The sequence below is a fragment of the Pleurodeles waltl genome, chromosome 8, assembly GCF_031143425.1.
Source record: "Pleurodeles waltl isolate 20211129_DDA chromosome 8, aPleWal1.hap1.20221129, whole genome shotgun sequence".
In the NCBI taxonomy this organism is placed as follows: domain Eukaryota; kingdom Metazoa; phylum Chordata; class Amphibia; order Caudata; family Salamandridae; genus Pleurodeles; species Pleurodeles waltl.
Genome location: NC_090447.1, coordinates 1,326,438,517 through 1,326,458,646, shown reverse-complemented (window position 1 = coordinate 1,326,458,646; position 20,130 = coordinate 1,326,438,517). Strand labels below are relative to the sequence as shown.

General features: G+C 43.1%; 1 protein-coding gene across 1 annotated transcript in view; it reads left to right on the top strand.

Moving 5' to 3' along the window:
* The window catches only part of ATM (ATM serine/threonine kinase), a 1,319,133-nt gene that overhangs the window by 1,259,792 nt on the left and 39,211 nt on the right, over positions 1-20,130 (top strand). Inside the window, exon 60 of the mRNA XM_069202321.1 lies at positions 5,345-5,459. Within this exon, the coding sequence (XP_069058422.1) occupies positions 5,345-5,459 (115 nt within the window). The remainder of the gene's footprint in view (positions 1-5,344; positions 5,460-20,130) is intronic.

The following is a 20,130-nucleotide window of genomic DNA, read 5'->3' as shown; positions in this document are numbered from 1 at the left end:
CCAGGGTGGCGCCTATGTACAACCGCACCGTCATCACAGCGACCACGATGTCAACGACTGATGCAGAGTCGATGAACCCCACCTGGCAGCACGCATGTGTACTGCTCGAAAAAAAATCTGCAGATCCAGTCTGACGTCTGGGGGAAATTCAAAGGTAAGGAATCTGCATCTATAATATGTCTCTACCAGATAAGTCTTGTTCTTCTTGGTATCCACAGGTGGGGGAAACTATCCGATCTCCCTTGTCCCAACTGGTTTCCTCGAGGTCCTCTGGGAAGGGTCCTAAAACGGGAAAACTCCAACCGCGACTTCCCTATGTTAGCCTATAGACACTGACCCGAGATTACAGCTCTGCCACAGGCACCTGGGGAATTCTACCTACTTACCTTTGGGGTCTTAGTACTTCTTCAGTGATAGGGTCCTTAGGTGTTAGTGTGGGTTGGGAGTGATTTTTTGCATTCCATGTTTTTTGGTATATGGTTTGGCTGCCCAAAGAGGTCCATGTTATTTTATGCCTTTACGTTCCTGTTGCTAAGTATATTTTTGTATCCCCCATATCTCCGGTTAGGAGATATACCAAAGTTGGTTCTAGAGTGTGTTAAAATAAATATAACATTTTTCTAACACTGGTGTGGTTCTTTCCTGTGTGTACATCACTGACTGACTTTTGTGGTATTTGCAACCGCCTTACACAGCCTGCTGTACACAGGATAAGACTTAACCTGCTCTCCACAGTTACCGTTATGAGAGCTCTGGTTATCTGGAGCTGCCTACACTATCACTAATGGTTGCCTGGACTCAATACAATATGCCTCACCTATAGGTGTACAGGATATACTGAGCTAGCCTCCTACGTGTCAGCCCTGTGTTTTTCCAGCAGAAGTTCAGTCTCACAAAGACTTTGAATATCCTTCATTACTGGGCAACGATTTCAAGACTATTCAGTAAACTGTTTACTTTTAGGAATCAATTTAGGCCTATTCTATTCGGCCTGATAATATTCAATTGGTTTTCCCAAGTTTAGAGTGCTTTTGGTGAATGTTTTTCTTCTGAAACTAACTTGACTGAAAGAAATAGTTGTCACACAGACATGCTAAGTAAAAGCACAGCCTGCCTCTTTACAGTGACACCGTGTATAAAACAAATACATTCCTTACAGATTTTAAGCTTTCTTAGGGTAAAATGTTTGATTTTATCTTTGTGCCATAACACAATTCAAACATTTATGGTGAATGTGCTAAATGTTGTCACATTAGTCGCTCAAGAGTTGAGACCTGTAGTATTTTCTTGTTTCACTGTATCTGATAGAGACTTTTAGCTGCATATTACTTACCTTAGAGTATCCCCCAAGCATCAGACTGAGTCTAGAACTTCTCTAGCAGTACCCCTAGACGCCAGTAGGTGGCATAGTTCGGTTCAGCAGCAGACGCACCTGATATCATATGCACAGTACCTAGATAGTTGCCACCCTGGCACTGTGAGTTCTTTGCTTTCCAGGCCAGATAGCGCTGATCCGTCGGGTGCTAACCTCAGTCATTTTTGGACTGGCTTTTTCTCAACTTTTGTCAAACCTTTTTTGAGTGTTTTTCTCTCCTGATATAATATGATGTTCTCCAGAGAAACCATCTGGGTTCATACCATCTGATGCCTTTCACAAGCAGATATCTGTGACAGACCATATTAGGTTTTGCTGCTGGGCGAGGGACCCCAACTCCAATACCTGTGAGGACTGCTGCGCCATGCACCCAAAGGTGCTCAGTGAGTTATCCCTCAATGTCTTCAAGCCTGATGTCAGAGGACTAAGCTACATTTGAGATATCAGTCACACGGAAGGTCCCAGTGTTGGGTTAGTCCCACAGGCGAAACAAATTAGGATGCTGAAGAGGTCCTCAACTTAGTTGCATCTGTCAAAGTCTCAAGCTCTGTTAAAGAGCGTCAGCACTCCAGGCCTTGCTCTTCAACAGAGATTGAGTCAGGGTCAGCTCTGCTCTTCCCTGTAGGTTTCCAGAGCCAGAGCGAACCCCGCCCAACTTAAAGAATTTAATGAGGCCATGCACCTCATATTTGAACGGCTTGGGCCCCACAGGATTCTCATCAAGGTGTTTTCCTTCAAAGCTGGTTGGGCCCCATGGATCGTGTTGGATACGGATTGAACCCAGTGGTGAGACTGAGACCTTCCTCACCGCCTGCTCCAGTGCCGCACCAGCTTTATCCCCATTGTCATTCCCAACACTTGCACAGAGCCAAACTGCCATTGTCCAACTCTGGTTCCATCACTAACAAGGATCATGCCCACCGGATCGGAGCCAGTGCCTTTTGCCTTTAACAGAGCTGGAGAAGGAAGTAAATGGAAGGGGTCTGTGGACTTTCATGGATACCAGCATCCCTTAGATGAGACTGAGGACAACAAGTATGAGGAACTGTTGAAGCCAGTGGGTTAGATACCTCACTGGACATTACCTTGGTCTTTCTACAGTGGCTGTGGAGAAGGGAGCATATTTTGCTATGGTGGTGCATAGTGTGCCTGAGGTCGTGGACCTTCAGTTGCATACGGTCACTGGAACCAAGCTGTATACAGCTGACAAGCCCATAACTAGGGCAAAACCGGTCCTGGGTTGCTTGTGTCCTGTTCAGGGAGGACCTTGCTTTGTAGTTCGGACCGGACTGTTCATATTGGAGTAGGAGCAAGACTGTTTTGTGTATAGCTGGGTCCGAACTGGGATTACATGGTGTGCAAAATTAATCTCTTTTTGTACGAATTAGTCCTTTCTTTGCTCTGACTCACCCCTCCAAAGAGGAGGAAAGACTCTGGCGTCTGGACCCAAACAGAACATTGTCGTTATGCCTTGATCCCCCAAAAGAGTTCCGGATGGATGATCAATTCTTCATTGGGTACTTATGGGCCAAGAAAGGGAAGGCTGTGTAGAAACGTATAAGAGCCTTAGAATTTCAAACGAGTCAGGCATCATTGTGGCTTTGTGCTTCCAACGTGGAAATCTCTCAAAAAAGGGTTTACCAAAAGTTGATAAAAAAACCAGTCTTTAAACAACTGAAGGTAGCTCTTCACTGATATGCGCTAGCTGCGCAGAAAGGAATTAACTGACATCAGCGTGCCAGGGTGGCGCTTATATTGGTACCGTGCAAGTCAGTAGCACAGAACTATGCCACCCACCTGTGCGCATGGGTACTGCTTGAAAACGTCTGGTAAGGTAAGGAATCTGCAGCTAGATATTTTCCATCAGATAGAGCATTACCAAAGGTGAGTAACTTGTTATTTATGGTTTCAACTGCAAGGTCATCACAATGTTGAATAAGTGATCTTCTAAAGCAAATGAAGGCAGGTCAGCTCTTCGTAAGCCTGAACTGTAACTCTGCCTACAGTCTATCAGTGCTTCATTTTACTCATTTGAAGACACTTCCACACGGACACCTTGAAAATATTTCCTACACTTTCAACATAAACTATGCTCAACAGAACAGAGTGGTCCAAGTGCTTTCAATTAGTAATATCTAGGACACACAGTGGGCATTAAAAGAGTGGCTGATGTGTAGTAGCTATCATTGGGAGTCTCCACCTCATGCCAGTTTCCCTATGGTTGGGCTACGTTAGAGAGTGCCTTGTACACATTAGAAGTACTTAGTTACCTATTGTCCTTTTGGTTTGTGGTACAATACTTGGAAATGGCCGCAAATCCTCATTGAGGGATCCTACTCTTCCCTTCTTAAAAACAAGTCACCTCAGCCTTGTCAGCTCTGAATTAATGAAGGCTGCCACATAGAGTCTCATTGTACATTGTTATAATCTACTTGTAGGTTTTGTTGTGCAGGCCATACCCACTACAGGCTAAAGTGAGCTTTAACCTTTTATTTGGGCATCATAAGTAGTGGTTTGAATAATTTTTATTTTCAAAGTTTTATTTATCAGCTGAGATTCTTCAGAACTGGATGTTTTAGAGGTCCAAATCTTTTGCATATTATTAATCTTTGGGTTGGCAATCAAAGCAGTTTAAAACCTTTTTACAGTTGAACAGCACAACGTGGTCGCTTTTCATTATCTTCCACTGAGTAGATGTTGCTTAAGCTCTCTCCAAGACTCAGCTCATGACTGTTTGACAACTCATTGAGTATGAGTGTATCTGCATTTGAGCTTTTGCTGTTTTTTCAGTTTATCTCCTTAAATAGCATTTTTCCAGGTTTTAATGCTTAGAAAGTTAATTATATAAGTTGCCTAGAACGAATTGACAACTCTGTGTAGCTTAGAAAAAAACCTAAAATGATATTGTAATGATTTGACAATTTCTAAAAGTATTTCCACTCGTTAGTTTGGATTATGGCACTGTCATAGCCTTTCTGAAACATACATAGTTTGTCCTCTTGCTACACATCCTCTGTAGAAAATACTGATTCCTGATGAATTCTAAAAACTACCATGCAGTTTGCTAAGGCTGTGTCACAGTTTTTCTCTGCTGAATGTGTGTTATTAGGGTCAAGCCTGCGTCGCATGCGCTTGCGCATGCGTATCGCAGCCTGACGCTTTAGGTATTAGAAAAGGCCTCGGATCCCTGTTGACGTCATGCCAGTGTTTTTCATTGGTTCGTGGGCTTGCCTATTAAAATCTGCTTACTTTCATTAGTCGAAGGCATGCATACGTCATGCCTTTTCCGGTGGCTAGCCCTCCTCGAGCGCATCGACCAAGTACAGAAAACATGCGAGGCTCGCTGTTTTCTGTCCGGCTCGTGGACTACTTTTTCTCTATTTTCCTAGCGCGATTTCGCTTGGCAGAAGTCGAGCGCTTTACACAGTTAATTGCACTTTTTCGGGTTAGGTACATAAATGCACTTTTGCTGATAGGTGAAAAGTCGGATTAGGAGTTTACAACGCTATCAGCTCTAACATGAGCAAACGCGAGACCCGTTGCATTGCAAATGCTTGTATTTTTTTTACTGGAACCATTTATTTTTACTGTGAGGAATGTTTGTTAGTGTATTCAAGAGTATGGGTTCCACTAGTAATAAAGGTCCTCATGAGTCATCTGTGCATCTTCATGACCCTCAGTCTTTCTCCAGATCTTTAGGCTTGCGTAGTTGAGTTCTCTGAGCTTAATGCCCTCACACTGAGGTGTGGTTGTACCTTTTAATGTGTAATCTTGAGAGCCTATGGGCCTGCTTAGTGCATCTTCTGTATTTTAGAATCTTGTTTTAAAGAGTTCTAAGGGCCTGTCTAAAGAGGGTTATAGTTCCAGAGGTTGGTCCTATTCAAATTACTACTTGGTAAATAGTCATTCTCCACCCTGCTCAGTTTCCCCATTTTATAATTCATGACATTGTTTTGGTCTTTACTGTAGGAGTGGCATTTGAGCAAGGAAAAATTCTTCCTACGCCAGAAACAGTTCCATTTCGATTAACCAGGGATATTGTGGATGGAATGGGCATTACTGGTGTTGAGGGTGTATTTAGAAGGTAAGATACATTTATAAATGCTTTTATTGTATTAGTGCCATTATGTTGCTTTCTATGCCTAATCTGTTGCCTAGTGACCAACACTATTTGCCGTGAAAACTAGAATGTTGCTGGTCGTTCTTTATCACTGAGATGCATTTTAGTGAATAGCTCAAACTTGGGGATACAGTGTGTATGAATGAGAACAGACATGAAAGGTTAAGATATGGCGAAAGTAGACTAGTTAAGCTCTGCTGCCTGGTCTCCGGGCAGAGGCAAGGGTGAGCTCAGTTACTCCTGTGATTTATTGAGGTGTTTTGCCAGAAGCAAAATGAATACCTTAAAGGTAATCAACAAAGAAGGACATTTTTAGAGTTTTCATCTAGAGAAGCATACTCTAAATTTTGTCACCCTATGCCTGAAGCCATGATGAGCATTTTACACTAAGTTCAGTGGGGTATAGAATTTAGATGTAGTCTTTTATGAGATCAGGGTTTTCTGTTGCAATCTTTCAAGGAATTAAGTTCTCTATCCAGATGTTAGTTTAATATTTATTAACACATATCCTGCTATTTAATGATGAGTCTGGCAGCTACATCGGAAACGGGGGGTGGACGGTGGACGTGGAGGGACTGCACTACACTACCTGTGGCAGATGGGGTCGCCAACGTCTTGTCTGTCCCCAGATGTGCATATATTGAACTTTGTGCACCTGCTGTGCGGAAAGCTACATCAGAAACTGGGGATGGAGGATTGGGAGAAGAGGGGAGAGCTCGCTACACCACCCACAGCAGGAGGGGCCACCAATGTCTTCCCTGCATTCGGAGGCGCATATATTAATCTTCGCGCTCCCGCTGTGCAGGACACTACTTCAGAGACCGTGGGGCCGCACAGCCCGTGTTATAGTGGTCAACTGTAGATCACCCAGCCTGGCTAGGCGACTAATTTCCAACCCTAGGGAAACCTTTTTGCTCTATACAGCTATCAAAATCTTGCCACTGGTTTTTTTTCTACTGGCCTCTGTAGCCCTGACCGGTTGCAGGGTTCACCCCTACTCCTCTTATTGCGGGGTGTCGCCACCTATCCTTTTTATCAATAGGTTTTCTCCCCTGGCTGACCTGGATTGTAATGACTGACTGTCGAGCACCACTGTTCTTGGGGTCAGAGATAGGAATGCTAATACTAATCACTTTCCACCCATGAGAGCCACCATAGTAGAGTGTGTGAAACTAAGACTTCTTTCTTTGGAACTGTATGGGTCTGAGGAGTAAGATCTCTGACCCAGTGTGGCTGACATTTAATTCCCAATTCAATGTGATTTTATTACAAGAAACGTGGACCTAGGGTTCGCTTACAGTGGATGAGTATGTAAGCTGTGTAGTTCCAGATACCCTCCCACCTGACATAGAGCACGAGGAGGTTTAGCCATTTTGTTACGTATTTCAAAACATCCGGTCATCCAGGTCCCCTTTTGCCATAATGGGACTCAGATATTGTGGGTCGTTTTCTCCCAAAGCTTTCACTTCTTCTTAGTGAATTTTTACAACTCAATATGCGATTTGGGCTGCCATATTAAGCCCCTATCGCAAGTATTATCTATCTTAGAGGTTACCTCAGGCTCATGCTTGGGCTGCTTTAATGTCCTCTTTATAGGAGATTCTAATGCTAAATTGGGCACAACCTCTATCTTTGTTGATCCGTTTTTACCAGGTTGCACTGCTGTGGTCCTCGAGGGCCTTGATGCCAGAAGAAGGCTGCTGTTCAACATGCTTGGGCAGGCTGGCCTTTGTAATTTAATGGAGCTGGGAGGGAATTCTCTTTGTAGCTGGCCCACCTTTGTAGGGTGGGCCAGGGGGACTATTATAGATTATATATTCACCTCTAAATCCCTTTGTCACCTTTTCAACAGGGAGGAGGTACATGATTCTCCGTACAGTGACAACAATGCAAATTAAGTGAGGTTGGTTATGCCAGCCCGCTGCTTCCCCAACTGGAATCACTGGCGTGACATTCTTGTTCCCCAAAGACCGGGGACGGAGGATAGGATGGTGAAAATTCCTGATCCCTAAGCTGTAGTAAACCTTAATAAGGTCAATCCTGACTACAATTTTAAATTCTTTGCTATTGTATAACGCCCCGGCTGAGGCGTTTATGACTGATTTCCAGATTTTAAACTGCACTATTAGATCCATTATGCTTGATCTGGCTGGGACTCCTAGAGCCTCTGTATTCGGCTGGTTTGACAAAAACTGTAGGTTGGCAAGTAAGCATCTACATAATGCCCTTAAGATGAAGCCCAGCGATCAGCAACTTAAGTTAGCCAAGGCTGCCAATAAAGTAGCTGTGGGAAATAGAAAGCAAACCCTTAAGGAAGAAATGTGGAGGACGTTATTGAGCATCTGTCAGTTGGGTGATGTGAGGGGTTTTTGGAGCATAGTCAATGGCAAACCAGCCTTTGAAGTTTCGCCTGACGGGATAGGGACTAGTATTCCCACCATAAAGTGGGTGGAGCATTTCAAGAAGGTGTACTCGTTGGGCGCTGAAGTTCCCCTTGACCATGGCTGAGGCACCGCCACCATTTCCACTGGGCATAAATTTTGGAGCAGAGGAGGTCAAGTTGGCCATTATGCGTGGCCCTTCTAATAAAGCACCAGGGCCTGATGGGGTCTCTGTGGACCTCTATAAGGGGAATATTTTGTCTTTCCGTGTTTCCTTTGTTATTGTACGCTGATGATGCGGTATTCTTTCGCATACACTTATTGGCCTTATAGGCTTGATGGACCTGACAAACGTTTTGAACGCTTCCGTCCAAACTGAAATTCCCAGTTCTTGGAAATCAGCAGTATTTGTCAAGGTTTTTAAAAAGGGATGTAGACAGGAACCAGGATGCTACCACCCAATTCCCTTACTCGAGTCGGCTGTTAAGATCGTAGGACGCATTAATTTTAGCTGCATTGAGGACTGGGCTCAAGCCAACAATGTCCTCTGTCTAGCCCAGTATGGGTTCAGAGAGGGCAGGGGGACGATGGAGCAGTGCCTGATTTTTTAAACCTGCTGATGGGCAAATATGTAGTGGCGAAGAAGGGAGCGATTTACCTTGCTTTTATGGACCTGAGCTGTGCGTTCAACAAGGTAAATAGCTCTAAGCTATTCTAGAGAGCTTGCGACTGCCACAACCATTGGTCAATTTCCTTAGAGCCCTACGCATAGGGGTTAATGCTTCAGTCAGGTTCTGCTCCGAGTGCTCTGACTCCTTCAACTTGTCAACGGGGTCTAGGCATGGGTGTGTTTTGGCGCCAATAGTAATTTTTGCTATACATAAACGGGTTGAACCCCTTCTTAGCTATCAATGGTAGAGATATACTGAGGGTAAAGTCCACCTTGTTTCCTTCGTTATTGTACGCTGACGATGCGGTGTTACTTTTGCGTACACTTATTGGCCTTATAGGCTTGATGGACCTGTTTGTTCAATTTATGGGGTAATTGGAGCTTGATGGTAACATTGCGAAGACTCAGTTTTATGGTTTGTGGGAAGCGTCCTTCTAAACTTAGACCAATCACCATCAAGGGGCAGGCTGTTAGTAGGACAGTCTCATTTCCTTTTCTGGGGGTTACATTCGATCAGCAGTGTACATGGACCCCCTTGTCTTTCTAATCGATGTTCCCATTTTAATCAAGCTGGTGGGTCCTTGTTTAGGTTTTCTCATATGGTGGGGAGCAAACCGATTTTACAGCTCCTCCAGATTTATAAGCTGAAATGTTTTCCAGTTCTTTTATACGGTGCGGCTGTCTGGGGATATCGTAATTGCCAGTCCATCCAGCAGGAAGAAAATCGATTTTGTAGAAGGCTTTTGCGACTGGGTACTTCAAGCTCTAGCTTTTCCCTGCATGATGAGTTGGATCTGGGCCATGCAGAAGACCTTGTGAAAATTGCCCCACTTCTCCTATGGATCTCCATTTGACGCGGTGAGCACACTGTATTCAGTAGAGAGATCATTGAAGATTCCCTAAATTGTGAGCAATGGCATAAAATCCCTTGGTTAAACCACATCAAAGGGATTGTTTCCTCGAAAGGGCACCCTGAATTGTTCCATAGTCCACAGTTGGTAACCAAGGGTGACTGAAATTTAGTCAAGGAGCAATTTCTCCAACAGGCCAGAGAACGCAGCGAGAGCATGACCCGGGGAAATCCATCCTTGAGACACCTACTGCTCCTGAAAACTACTTCCGGCCCAGAAGCTTATCTTTCCTTTGTCAGGAATCCATAGGAGAGATCGCTTCTTACTAGGTTTAGGCTGGGTACTATCAGGGTTAATCTTTGCCTCCCCCCACCCCGGGCAATATGACTTGTCCTCCATTAAGCCTTGCCCCTGTGATGGTCGCTGGCTTCAGACTCTCGAGCATCTTGTCCTGTTCTGTGGGCATTATGAACCTCTGAGGAGGAGGTTTTCATTCCCGATCCTTAAAGCAAAGGGCTTTCTACCATTCCAACCTGTCTTTCTTTACCTCCAGCTGCCAAGTGATCATACTGTGGCTTTGGCGGTTTGTTCCTTTCTGAAAAGTGCCCTGTTTTGGAACAATATGATGAATTATGGATTTTAGTATATTGACCTGCTCCCTCATTTTATGTGCTTAGATGCGAAGGATGATGTCTTCTTTTTAGCTATTAATTGGCGTTTTTTATTATGTATGTAGATTTTATGAATTGGTTTTAACCGTATTAGGAATGATTTCTTTTTATGTGGTTATTCCCTCATGATTATATTTATAATCGAAATGAAGATCATTCATGAGTCTAGCAGTACATATTTCATGCTGCATGACAGCGCTCTTGAACCTGGTCTGATGATTCATGACAGCTCTGTGACATCTCAAAAGATATATAGATTGGAACTACAACACCGGACACTCCCGTGCTCTCCCACCCTTCAACAATTTCTGCTATAGCAAAATTTAGTTGTAGCAGAAGGTCTCTTTATGCTTTATTTTTCTGGAAGACACGTTCTCAAATCCTAAATATGATGGGGCATAGAAAAGATGGATTTATGACTGAGTATGTGACTTACAGGTGTGCCATACTGTTGTGAAAAGACTGCATTGCAGTCCAGTTTGCGTGCATGCAATCTAACATTTCTGGTGATAACTTGTGATTAGCTACTGAGCTTTATTGCAGGATTCCTCATCTCTGCATGCATCAACTCTGCAACTGGAGAGACTCAATTAGCTCCTTCCTGTCCATATAATTCAGCCAAAAGATCTCAGCTTGAAGACCTGGAAATAGAAGACTCCTGCCTTCTCACTAAAGCACAGGAAGATTCAGCAACTCTGTCCCCTATGTTATTTCAGCTATGGACCTTAGTACGCTAGACCACCCCCTCTGTTGTTCCTGGCACACTCCAACCTCCACACTGACTATTGGAGTGAGACCCCACCTCACAGTATCAACAGGCATTTTTAATGCAACGGGTCTCGCATTTGCTCGAATTAGAGCTATTAGCATTGTAAACTCCTAACCGGACTTTTCTTGGCTCACAAATTAAAAGAAAAAAAACGAAGCATGATTGCACTATGTAAACTGCAGCACGATTGGGCTGCGTGGAAAATAAACAGATAAAGTAGTCCGGAAACCATGCTGAAAACATCAAGCCTCGGATGTTTTTAATAGTTTACCAGTGCTGTGTATATGGGATAAACACCGGAAAAGGCATGACGTATGCGTGCCTTTCACAAATGAAAACAAGCGGATTTTAAAAGGCAAGCCCACAAATCAATGAAAGTGATTGACGTGACACGGGCGTGGTTGGAAGCCCAAAGAGAGATTACAGCATGGGACGGAGCGCTTTGCGCTCGCCCATAAAAAGCATTCTGGAAATTAGGCTTCCTATATTCTTTCATACGAGACCCTCAAATCTAAAAACAATCTTCAGACCTGTTTTATTTCATCCCACCTCCTCTTTGAAACACCAAATAAACCTCCAGAAAATGGCTCAGAGGAGATGGGTATGTTGTAGCTGGTAACAAAACAACAGGTCATCTGGCCAGAAAGGTACCCTTGCAGTCGGTAGGGCCATAACATTTCTATTCCCTCATTTGACTTAATCGCCTCTGTCTTGTTCAGCCTTCTCTCAGTTTCTGAGGATTCCAATTTAAACAGACTCGCCATTGTTCGTTCCAGTTTACCCTGTAGGCCATACAGAACTATCAGGGCAGATTTCCTTCTTAACATTACAGGAATTTGTGTCAAGCATCGTGGCACAGCACGAAATGCCTAGCTTCACATGAAAAGAGTGTTGTCTTAGTACATTTGAGGACAATCTCCATTAATAGATGGCCTCCACTTTTAAAAATAAGAAGTGGTGCCTGAAAGGAGGAATTCATAATCAAGCAAATGCATAGGCTGGCAAAGATTTATAATTTTGTTATCCTAGTGTCCGGCCTTTTGGAGATGAAGTAGCCGTCGACAACTCCACAGCAGTGTTCCTTCCAGTGTCATTGGTGACTTCAACCAGTGAGCAAGTTTTATTGCGGTAGGCACATAATGACTACTTATTGGATTGTTTGGACACAGAAAAAAATGATTTTATAGATAAGCAATACCTGTTTAAGATCTTGGAATTCTGAACACTAGCCCACTGTTTTTGGAGTGCTTCAGATTACTACACCATGCCCCACAGCAAGAGTTAAGACCAATTCTGTAGTTTCAGATAAGCGGGAGCTAGATAGAGAATCAAGAAAGTAATTCCCAGTGCCCTCCCATTGCTGGTTTTGGCAGTGATAAAACCATTAGATGATGTGCCAGGGTGGAAACCAAATTATTTAGGTTTAACAATAGATAAGACAGAACAGAGTCTCCGTATATGCACGTGGTATTTTTGACTACTTATATAACCACAAAACTTTAACAGGGATATTCATGGAGCATGTAGAGAGGTCTTGATGCAAATCTGGACATAAACAGTCCTGGGCAGGTGTCACCATTGTGATGTTTGAATAGATAGAACAACATATGAGTGGGACACAGCCTGCATACAGCCCCTGATAAAATGGCACATAGAACCATTTAGGTATTGGGAGGTGCAGGGGACGAAGGACCAAACATCGACCACCACACTACATATAGTGTCATTGATTTCTTTAATAATAGATAGAATAATAGATTCCTGGCTCACATTGCAACTGTAACTGTCTCTGGCAGGGAGGATGGTAAAAACGAAAATGATAATCCTACCCAAATGTCTTTTTATCTTCCTGGGAAGGTGGTGACCGACCCAAAGACGTTTTTTAACAGTCTACACAAAATGATACTCTGCATGTTATGAAGGAATAGAAGACATAGAGTACGGCAGGGAGTATTGATGAAAAATAGGAAGGAAGATTATGAAAGGTAACGCCTGGCATCACAGTTGCAGTATATAGTTGACTTCCATTTTTGCAGACAAGCTGGCTACCTCTCCCTACAGCATTGGTGCCAGTTGTGGTGCATGTTGCATGTCTGAAAGGTGGTGCCTCCTCTCTTGTCAAAAAAACTATGAAAACAGCACTCGAGGTCAAGTTAAGGTTGCTTTATCATGGTTGGCAGTACCTTTTGGCAAAACCTGATTTCTTCAAAACACTAAAAATATCTGCACCATTACCTTTAAAAACAATTCTTTATCAAAGACCTGGGAAACAGACTATAGTGAAAACAAACCGGGAATTTGTTGTCCCCTTGGAAACTGATAAATGGATCACATAAAACATAATAAATGTTTCAAAACCTTTTGTCACATAAGACATCTGAAATTATTATGTTTTTACCAATCATTATTTTTCAAATGCGCAAAACCACTGAAATTCACCAGTTATGGTTAAGAACTCATGCAAAACATGAAGTAACAAATGTTCCACTGCCTTTTTGTTCTTGAGTTCATTTTTTTTGTATCCTTTGCCAAATGTGTTTTGCTCATGGCGATTGACTGTAAGGTATGTTATGCATTGTGTTTGTTACTAAACCTAACTGCATAACTGGCGAATTTCAGTGGAATTTGTCTTTTGATCTGTGATTTTATTCAGTGAATATATATTAATATAAATCACATAGTAACTGTGAGATGTTGTAAATGTTTATAGTGATGGAGGACCACCTCTTCTTAGTCCTTTAGGAAGTGCCGGTTCTTTTGGCCAAAGGAGCCATAGAGGGGGTGCCAGCATCGGAACTAGGTTGTGGTTGCTATTCCTACCGCTTTCTGGTACCCAGAAAGGACAGAGGCTTTTTTCCTATCCTAGACCCCATGTCTTCTTTCATCTTTTCCTGAAAAAAGAGAAATTCAGATTGCTCACGGCCGCGCAAGTTCTGTCTACCTTGGATCCAGGAGACTGGATGGTAGTGTTGGACTTGCAAAACGCACATTTCCACATCCCTTTCCTGCCTGCCCACAGATGTTGCCTGCGGTTCACTTATGTGTGAATTAATGGAGAACGAAAACTGAGAAACCACACTGGAAGAAACAAAATCATGGAGAAACAGTTTTAAGGAAAGAACATTATAGGAGAATACAACAAAATTGAAGCAAACTTTTCAAAGGAAAGATCATTGTGACAAAAACATTCAAAATTACAACTAACTTTGGTGGAGTTGAGGTCTACTGTGGACTTTTTGGGTTCAGGGGTGGGCAATGTTTAAATTGATGAGGGGTATTTAGGGGTCAGGAATAATTGGTGTTTGGGTATTGAAAAAGGTTTTTAGGGTTTAGATATGAGTGGAGTGTATGGGTGGTGAGGGGGTTTGAGGGTTCATAGATTAGTGGTGCTTAGGTGTGTGGGGTGTTTTTAGGTTTCTGGGATGAGTGGGGAGTGTAAGTGTGTTGAGCTTCAGGGTTCATGAGTGAGCGGACTTTAGGACTGGTCAGGGTTTTTAATGTTCAATTATGGGTAGCTGCTGTGGTGGTGAAGATTTTTTAGGGTTCTGGGTAGGGTGGAGTTTAGGGTATGAGGGGATTTTAATGGTTCAAGGATGGGTGGAGTTAAGATGTAGGAAGGGGATATTAAGGTTCAGGATCGAGTAGTCTAGGGTGATGAGTTATAATGGGTCACAAATGGTTTTGATGTTCTGAGGTGTTTTAAGTGGTATGGGTAGGGTTTAGGCGTAGAAATGGGTTTTCAGGGTTCAGGAATGGTGGCTTTTTAGGATATAAAGCACTGTTAGGCTTCAGGGATGAATGTAGTTTAGGTGTGGTAAGGGGCTTTAGGGAGCAGGGATTGATCGTGTTTAAGGGATGTGAGAGATCAACGATGGATGGTGTTGGTCAATTAATGAAAAAAATCCAAAGCAATTGTTTGACAGTGTAAAATATATAAATATGAAAAAATGTCCCATGAAGTAAAGCACTGAAATAAATGTCTCAGACAAAACTGTTTCTGAAAGTAAAAACTGCAGCCGTTGTTAAAAACAACAAGCATTCAAAAGCAATTTTGACCAAAAAAGACAAAAAGGCTGATGCCATTCATTCTGACATTTTTCATTAAACAGTTTAGATTAAATGGGTTCTCGGTAATGATATTCCATGAAATCATTTTTCTATGAAATCGCATACAATCTCAGGTCACGGAGGGCCAAGAGCACTTTGTTTCCTGTGCTTCTTTTCGGCGTTACCAGAGTCTCTGAATTGTTTACAAAAGTGATGGCAGTGGTTGCAGCTCTTCTATGGAGGTCCGGGGTTCCAGTCTTTCCTTACCTTGAGGATTGGCTGCTAAAGGTGCGTTTGCCCCAGGCAGTCATCTCCCACCTCCTGACTAAGGCAAACTTTCTGCACTGCTAGGGTTCACTATCAACGTGCCAGAGTGGCACTTGACTCCCTCTCAAGTGCTCCTTTTCATCTGAGCTGTTCCATCCTCAGTGCAGTTTCGGGCCTATTGTCCAGAGTGGCGTGTCCACGATATTCAGGCTATGATACTGATGTTTCACCCTCTTTCCTGGATTTTGGTAAAAATGACCCTGAGGCTATTGGGCCTCACGGTCTCATGCATCGTGATTTTAACCAATGCCCTTTGCCATATGTGGGCTCTGCAGAGGGACTCGAGGTCCCAGTGGGCTCAGCATCAGGGGAATCTCTCTGACATGCTCCAGATCTCAGAGGGAACTGCAAAAGATCTACAGTGATGGCTGATAAACTACCATTGGGTCAGTGGTAGACTCCTCTCCCATCTAGAGCTTACTGTGGTAACAGGTGCCCCACTTCTGGGATACTGCACCCATCTTGGAGAGATGGAGATCAGAGGACTCTATTCTCTAGTGGAGGCAGGGCTCTACATCAACCTGTTGAAGCTTCAGGCGATTTGCTTGGCATTCAAAGCCTTTCTTCCTTCAATCAAGGGAAGGCAGGTGCAGGTGTTCACAGACAATGCTACCATGCATACTACTGCAAAACAGAGTGAGGGCGGGGTGGAGTCATTGAGCATTTGTCAAGAGGCTGTGCAATTCTGGAAATGTTTGGAATTCCAGGACATTTCCCTGGTGGTTCAACACCTGGCGGGCTCTCTGAACACCAGGGAAGACAAGCTCAGCTGAAGATTCCTAGCTGCTCATAGATGGCATCTCCACTGGAGGTTGTGCAAGGCCGTTGTCAGCTGTGTGGAGGATTGCCTTAGTTAGATCTGTTCACCACCACTGAGAACGTGCAATGTCAGCAATTTAGAGCGCTTGAGTTTTCTTTGTGATTCTTGCTCTTAGATACTTTTTGTCTTGAGTAGAGCTCAGCCTAATGTACGCTTTTCTGCTTATACCACTCATGCCCAGAGTTCTCAACAAAATCAGGAACGATCAGGCTCAGGTTATTCTTATGACTTCAGATTGGGTACAGAGAGTCTGGTATCTCAAGCTGTTGAGCATGACCATTGGTACTGCGGTCAGGCTGCCTCTGAGAGAATTTTCTGTCACAGCAACAGTAGAGTCTTCTGCACCCATACATGTGCACCCTTCACCTTCATGTATGGAGATTGAGCAGCAACATTTGGCAGTGGATACATGCCTACCATTGGTGACAAGGTGTGCTTGTAAAAACATAGACCCTCATTTTGTCTTTCTCTCTCTAAGATTCTTCAGAGTTGAAGGTTATCTGTCAGCCCTTTCGACATTTTTGCGGTTGCCAAACCAACCTTCTTGATTCAAGTCCACTATTGTAGCTGGGTTTCTTAAAGGCTTCCTTCGTGTTTCCTCCCAGGGCAATCCACTCTTTGTGGAGTACGTAGGAGTCAAGAAATGGAAAGCTGTGCAGAGACAGACCATCTAAAGATAGATAGTGCTCTACATCAAGGAAAGTAACTTGTTCTTTAATACATGATAAATGGAAGTAGTAAGATCGCTACCTAAGTTTATCATTCATGATGTGTCATTGTGTGCTGAAATTACGCTATCAACATAGAATACTTTTTTAGCCTCTGGAAACATTTTATAATAGCCTTTGATACGCATAATGCAGTTCAGGATATTTTCGTTGTAGCTGGATTTTCACCATTTACATTGGTTTCTATACAAACACAGATCTGTAAGTGAGTTGATATTTTGTTTCTTCTGACCTCTTAATTGGATTTTTAAGGGCATTATACATGTGTTCTGGAGCTCACCTAAAGGTACATTACAAAAACATTAATACATTTGTACAGGTGGCCAGCTGTTATTTGTGGAACTAACACTTCTCAAGGTTCTATTGGCATTACAGCCTAATATCAACAGTAGTCATAATGAGTTGGGTGTTTTATAAAGAGATGTTAGGAAATAAAAAATAAACCAAGGTGTCACCTAACAGATAATGAAATGATGAATTCCTAGGTGTCAAATTGTTAAAGGAGATTGTTTTACTGTTATGTGATGGGATGCACTGGGAGGAAAGAATGAATACGTTATATTTTACGTGGTGCCTTTTATTGAAATCACCTAAGATAAGTCTGTAGTTAGACTTAATTTAAACATAGGAAATAGGTGTGGAAAGTGTGTCAAAGTAACACAGTATTGCCTACATGGCAGGGCTAGTGCTTTTAATTGTCATGTTGGACAAAGTGGCATTTTAATTCCCCACCATTGAATAAGGGGACAGATTTTATACTTGTAGCTGTAGCCTAATGCCGCCCCTTCCCCCTTAAAGCTCACAGTTTAGGTGGTTGACTAGTTTTGTTTTTCATTAGTACCAATCACACTATTTAGGGCGTGAGTGATTATGTCTGTGAAACAGATATTTCCATCAGCAATGATTTGTACAATTGATTTGGAAAGACAACACCCTTACGAGGAGTTTGTTTCTTTACATTATTGTTTGTTTCAGTACACATATAAAATCTCTGTCATTCAAGGATAACTGTGTTTACATGAGATAAAACAATCTAGCCACAAGTGATACTTCTACAAGAAAATAATATATAAAGCCAATTCTCAAAAATGTTTTATTGATTCTAGTGTATGACAGCTTCATTTTATGGCTGACTAGGCCTTCCTATTCCCTTCATTAGGTAGTATGGTCAAGTATTTATTTTCATTTAGGTTGTTTTTGTAAACTGTATACCTATTGACTATAGTAAATATGTTGAGTACAATGAACAGTTTAGTTAGGTAAACATGCTAAGTATTCTAGGTATGTGTTCTGCATTCTGCAAGTGCAGTAAACAAAGTTAAAAGCACTTTAGCACAAGACAAAATAGTATTAACATTGAAGTGCCTGTACAGTGCCATGATATAATTCTTTTAAACCATTCAAAGAAACTGAATTCATTCTTTTTAGCTGTGATTTCAAAAGAATTGAGAAAAATGAGTTAAAGTGGTGGAACTGCCACACAAAGGCAAGACACTGTTGCATAAAGAGCCTAGACAAAGGGATTTCTATTTATCAAAACTCTTCTTTCTAAGTCTCTCTTCAGGTTCTTCAGTAGGGTGCAGGAGCTCTGAAAATGTAGCTTATGTTATCAATTTTGTGAGTTCTGTTTAAACAGAGGAGTTAAGACATAAAATAGAACTGTAATTTTAAAAAACTCTGAAAAAAGGAAGAGGTGAACAGTGCCTCATCAGAGCCTTCACACTCAAATCAAGGAGATTAGGCATCTTAATGTATCTCAAGGTACAGCACTTTCTATTCTAATTAACAGTAATGCCTCAGTTTTCTACATTGGGAAGTGGGGTGGGTCAGAAGAGACCAAGAAATCATGACATTGAAAGTAGAAATGATCATTCTAACATTCCACATTGCTGAATGAATATCTTCTCTTAAAATTGGGCAGTTGCAGAAAACAAAGTAAGACAACTACATCTGATAAGGCTTTGAGCCACAGGCTCCTTACCTTAGAATATGCCCCAGGTGCCATACTGGATTCAGCTACTTTTCAAGTAGTACTTCTGTGTACTGGTAGGTGGGGTCGATCAGTGGCATCCGCACCAGAAGTGACATGCGCGGTGCCTATATAGGTGCCACCCCAGCGCACTGACATCAATGCTTTTCTTTTTCCGCCTTCAGCACAGATCCAGAGAGCTAACACAGTCCCATTTTTAGGCTACTTTTTTTTTTTTTTTTTTTATTTTTTTACTTTTTGTCAAGTCTTTGAGCTTTGCTCCCAGTGTCTGATAGAGATTTCCCCTAAACAACCTGTGAGGTTTACATCCTGTGGCTCCTGTCACAGGCAGATATATGTGACAAACAACACCTGGTTTGTCTCTGGTGTCGGACCACGACTCCAAGGCCTGTGAGAACTGTCGATCCATGAATCCTATGGTGCTTTGAGAGATGTCGTTAAAGCTCCTGATTGCCTGACGTTGGATGAAGCTCCAGATCCCCTTTGCCCGGAAGATTCCTGGACTGCTGGCGGAGGGGGCGCTCATCATCGGTCTCAAAGTCATCATTAGGTAAGTCCCACAAAAAAGTTCAAGAAGTCTAAGAGCTCTTCGACTTCACCATGCTGGTCCACGTCATTGGACGAGGTGCGTGAACAACACCACAAGTTGAGGCCCCACTCCTTTGTTGTGGAGCCTGCGCCCTGGCTGCCCCCCAAGGGTTTTCCAGAGCCAGAGCTAACCCCACCCAGCTCAAGGGGTTTTATGAGCCCGGGCACCTCATATTTGGGTGGCACAACCCTTCTAGAGCTCCTTCAGGCATGTGGGTTCAGGGGGGGGCCTCCCTGGATTCCCACCAGCAGGTGTGCCCTTGGTGCCAGTCAGGCCCCTTGGATCCTGTGCTGAATCAAGAGCAACTCCTCCTGCAAGACCCCAAACTTCCCCCTGAGCCCACCCCAGTGCATTCATACCTGACTCCGACACGGAGCAGGACTGGCATCAGCAGATGTCGACTCCAGCGCTGGCTGGAACTACACCTCTGAGTCAGAAACTGTGCCTTTTCCCTTTGATAGGCCTGATGAGGAGTACGATTAAGAGGAATCTACGTATCCTTATGGCTAGCCTAACCACTTAGAAGAGCCCAAACAAAACTGAAATGAGAAACTGTTGGGTGCCAGAACTTTGTCTACATCACCAGACACTGACCTGGTCTCTGCTTCTCCTCTGGCTATGGAGGAAGGGGCTTCATTTGCTATGGTGATGCAGAGGGCAGCTGAGGTCCTGGACCTTACACTGCCATGTGTGGCAGTCAAGACCAACATCTTGACAAAGGTGCTTGAGCCAGGAGTTGTGCCCCACAGAACTACTCCTCCTATTCAGTGAAGCCCTCACAGATGTCCTGTT